We start from the raw sequence: 4,686 nt of genomic DNA, 5'->3' as shown, positions 1-4,686 counted from the left end.
ATATTTGCCCTGTTTTCTCATTGTAAGCCTCCATATAGCAAGAGTCATTCTCTCTCCAACATTTAGAAACAAAGTATTTTCTACCTTCTTAGGCTACCTTTTAATCAATTTAAATACCCTCATACCTGTGTCCAGGTATTATTCAAGTCAAATCTGAGTTTGAAAGGCAAGAGAGCAGCCCTCCCAGCTGATTATTTTTTTCACGTTTTGATCTCTTGCTATGCGACTGCTTCATAGGGTCAAAAATGCCTCCAAGCTTTGACCTGAATAGCAATCATACGCACAAGCAGTGTTCTTTATATGAGTACAATTGGATGCCTTGTCATCTCCATCACGATTTCCATACCCTGCCTCACAATAGGTTTTAACCATTCTAAGAACTCTGCTCATTCTTTATACTAATTATTTAAAATAATTTTTGAAACAATTGAATGCATCATGTGAATAGTCATTAACGAAACTGATTTTTCTCCCACAATCATTATTGAAAATGCACACACAAGTGAGCTTTGTTCTTCAAAGTGACAAACTTACAGCCCATATTCTTGGAATTCTTATGTAATTTTGATCAAGGTCAATTTGACACAGATAAAAGAAAATCAGTTGCTCTTATATGACACTATTTCTCTGTTGTCTCTCTTTACCTGCTTTTAATTTCTCTTTTCCTGGGTAGCTCCATTTCTATCTTCCTGTGAGCTCAAAAACAACCAGTAAAGATTTGGATCGATCCTATGACAGCATAATTTTTGGAAAGGCAATGAGAGAAAACCGAAATATGAGTTTAAGAAAGACTCAAGCTTAGTGTTCTGGAAAACAACTTACATGATGTTAAGTATTTTTATTTGTTTCTAGCCCACAATAGGAGTGTGTAACTGTTTGAAAACAAAATTAAAAGCAGATAGTGGGCCAGGCGTGGTGGCTCACGCCTGTAATCTCAGCACTTTGGGAGGCCGAAGTGAGAGGATCACAAGGTCAGGAGATCAGGTCAGGAGATTGAGATCATCCTGGACAACATGGTGAAACCTTGTCTCTACTAAAAATACAAAAAAATTAGCCAGGCATGGTGGTGGGCGCCTATAGTCCCAGCTACTTGGGAGGCTGAGGCAGGAGGATGGTGTGAACATGGGAGGCGGAGCTTGAAGTGAGCCGAGATTGTGTCACTGCACTCCAGCCTGGGCGACACAGTGAGACTCCATCTAAAAAAAAAAAAAAAAAGCAGATAGTGAACCACAAAAAGCCCTTCAGACTAACTACATGACCTACATATCAAGCTCAACCATTTTCCCCTCAAATGCTTTCATGTCTATGCGTCCATTTTATCTTCATTGTATCCCTATGAGCAAGTGAAAAGATACATGCTATAATGCATGTTGGACTTAATTTCATGTAAAGACGTAGAGTTTTAGGTCCTTATCATAGCTTATGGATGAGATTTTCTGAGCAAAATGTTTAGGAATATGCATTTTAATTAGCTCCTCAGGTGGCTACTATGCAGACTCAAGTTTGAGAACCACTGCATGCAATGCAAATGAACTAGAACATGACCTGTGGTTAACTGTTACAGCTCCATAAACATATCCCTTAAAAAGGATGCATGTCAAAATAACTTTCTTTATCAAATAATGGCAATCTTTCTTAACATGGCAACTGACCATTCTACGGCAGCAATAATCTACAGAAGTAATGGGTACATATGGGAATAATATTAATGTTGGGTTAAAAAGTATCAAATTGACTAACGTCTCATGTATTTATTACATAAATACCAACGTATTGCAAAGAAGCCATGGGCAGATCACATAAAATTGGAGGAATGACAATATAGTAGTAAAATTACTATTAGATCAATTAATTAATTGCTAAAGTATGTTTAATGGAAAACAAATGGAGTTTTTATTATCTAATGATTGTGTGGATTGTGTGGGAAATTATTACAATTTATATTCATATTGCTTCAAATTATATTTTTTTAATATCAAATTGGATTAAAAGCAACAATGAACTGTGATTGAACATCATATAGGCTGGTTTATTATGCTGTCTTAAATTTTATTCCTGGATGCAATACTACAAACTTCATGTCTTCAAAAGGCATTTCCTAAGTGCTACTTATCAGATGTCAATTCTCAAGAAAACAAATTCTGTGTGCTTGTCTCACAATAGAGGAAATACATGCCTAAAATCTATTGAATATGGAAGTGTATGCATGTGCATTGAGCTATGAGTTGTGATTAAAGTTATTCCTTATAATGCCAGACTATGTGGCAGAATATGTTAAATACTATTATATATCATGTTTATATCTTGAATGACTACTCATTATTCTACCATCCAATTATATAAGACAAGAAGAGGTTCAGCTTTTAACAATACCCCATTTTAGTGATTAAATTTTTAAAAATTATTACAATAAAACCACATACCCCAAATGTAGCTGAGATGTTTTCATAATCTACAGCCCATATGTGTTAGTATAACTAAGCCACATTCATGATTTTATCAAATCAGCAGTCTATGGCAGAAAACGTACAACAGTCAGATAATTAACTGCACTAATAAAAAACTTTCCAAGAAATCAAAGGACCTGAACCCTAGTACTCCTACCACTAACTTGTCCTGAAAATTTACTTTTCTTCCCTAAGTTTCATTTTCTCAAGAGTAAAATGGAGTTGGTTAATGGTCCTAGTGGTTCCAACAATCTCTGATTTGGGGTTAGATGGTGATGATACAGTTTCCCAGGATTTTGTTCACCTGCTCTAAGTCACTCAGTTCCCCATTACTATTGGGCTGGAAGAAATTCACTCTAGGGCAGTAACAAGTTCAGTTAATTAGCACTCTTCCTCCTCACCATTCTCCAACAACAAGCCAGGCAAAAGAATCATGTTTTTGTTTAACACAGGGCAAAAAGTAATCTGGTTGCTTCTTTTGTAGGGTTATAATGTTACTCTCTTAATACAAGTTTAAAAAAATCTCTGAGATCATCTGTAGCATAATTGGTATCACTAACCTGTGCTGTACTCTTTTCAAGTTTTTGGACTAAATTATCCCAACACCGGGCAAAGTTTTCCAGCCATACTTCCATCTTTTGGGTCACTGACTTATTCTTCAGTGTTGAAAGAAGATCTTGTTTGAGTGAATACAGTTTGTCCATGGATTGCTTTTTCTTTTCTAGATCTGCTTTTAAAACCTGTTAAAACAAGAAAGATCACAGAATAAATCTGGGTTACATTTTATACACCACTATAGTTCAATCTGCTTGTGCATGTATTTGCTTATTTGTACAGATAAGAAAATATTTCAGTCGTGCCTGCAAAGGATCAAAAGTTCAGAAAAATATAGGTAGAAAGTTATAATCTATCTAATTTTCCCAAGAAGTTTGAAGAGAAAAGAAAGTCAGATGTAGAATAAAGACCTACTAGAGGCAATTAAGAGCGATCTTAAAATATTTGAAGAACATCCAAGTGAAAAGGTAACATTGCTTCAAAAGTCAAAACAGAGATCAACATGTGGAAGTTGGAAGGCATGGCTTTTGGATTTCCCCTTAATTCCTGACAGAATTCAAACGAAAACTGACAATCAGGTACCAGGAGTACTGAAGAAAAGCTAGTGAGTTGAGAAAATGACAATGGCTAAGGAAGCTTGCCATTCTGAAATGCTGTGATTATTTGGATAAAATTACAATATTATCGTTTCCACAATTTTAACATTCTGTTCATCACTTGGAGATAAAAATCTCGTTATGTGATTTACTGACCTTAAAATTTTCGTAGCATCCATTAATCAATTAACATCTGGTTATTTGAGTAATTATTTTTTAAAACTAATTGTAGAGCCCATTAAGTAAAAGAACTAAGTCGCTGGGCATGATATAAATCCTTCAGCACCTCTTTTCAGATTTTGTAAATACTCAGGTGTCTTATGAAACAGTTTTTATGCCATTTATGTTTCCAAAGTTCCTGTGAGCTGTGGAGGGTTACAAACTCCCTATGGTTGATTTGAAAGGAATAAGTGGTTTATGTGAAATCAGTAAATCAGGGCAGTTTTTTTACTTGACTCAGTAACGTTGCCTGGCACACGGAGAAATTCAATTCCTGGGTACTAAACATTACTCCCTGACTTAATTTGTAAACAAAAAAGAAGAAGGAAGAGAAATAAAGGCGAAAATTATCTTACAATCACTTAACAACCCCATATTTGGCTGCAAATACAATGAATATAAACCATGATACCTTTCCGAAACAAATCCAAGTTTATTTAAGAACTAACATAACATACAGCATAGAAATTGTCATGAAACAGATGCACCAATTACTCATGAACCAAAGTGCCCCCAACCTAGAGCAGTCAATACACCTTCCTGAAAAGGACAATCTTAGTAGTCCATTTTGGCACGCCACCAGCATTGATAGCTCTGAACTGCAGAATGCTCTAGTGTCTCCTTCAATTAGTTTGTCTTTTACTCAGAATCTGCTTCACCTGGTGTATGTTATAGTTCAGTCTTCATGCCATTTTTAAGGGAAAATGAAGTGAAATTTAAATTTCATTTCTAACTTTTCCTTAACAATTACTTCAGTATTTTTCTGAGCTTGAAAGAATGTAATAGATCAAAATACAAATTAAGATATTATACATTGAATTCATATCACAATAAAACTCATGGTGTGGGGGTTTAGCAATACATAGGTG

At 35.1% G+C, this 4,686-nt stretch overlaps 1 protein-coding gene across 1 annotated transcript in view; it reads right to left on the bottom strand.

The window, feature by feature from the left end:
* LOC108533120 (dystrophin-like) overlaps nucleotides 1–4,686 on the bottom strand; it is a gene marked incomplete at its 5' end in the record, with an annotated part of 146,669 nt that overhangs the window by 131,692 nt on the left and 10,291 nt on the right. Inside the window, 2 exons of the mRNA XM_017877511.1 lie at nucleotides 1,653–1,672; nucleotides 3,008–3,187. Coding sequence (XP_017733000.1) covers nucleotides 1,653–1,672; nucleotides 3,008–3,187 — 200 coding nt within the window. The remainder of the gene's footprint in view (nucleotides 1–1,652; nucleotides 1,673–3,007; nucleotides 3,188–4,686) is intronic.

Source organism: Rhinopithecus bieti, unplaced genomic scaffold (genome assembly GCF_001698545.2).
Source record: "Rhinopithecus bieti isolate Rb0 unplaced genomic scaffold, ASM169854v2 scaffold_11375, whole genome shotgun sequence".
Taxonomy (NCBI): Eukaryota; Metazoa; Chordata; class Mammalia; order Primates; family Cercopithecidae; genus Rhinopithecus; species Rhinopithecus bieti.
Note: the sequence above shows the minus strand (reverse complement) of the source record. Positions and strands in the feature narration are given on the sequence as shown.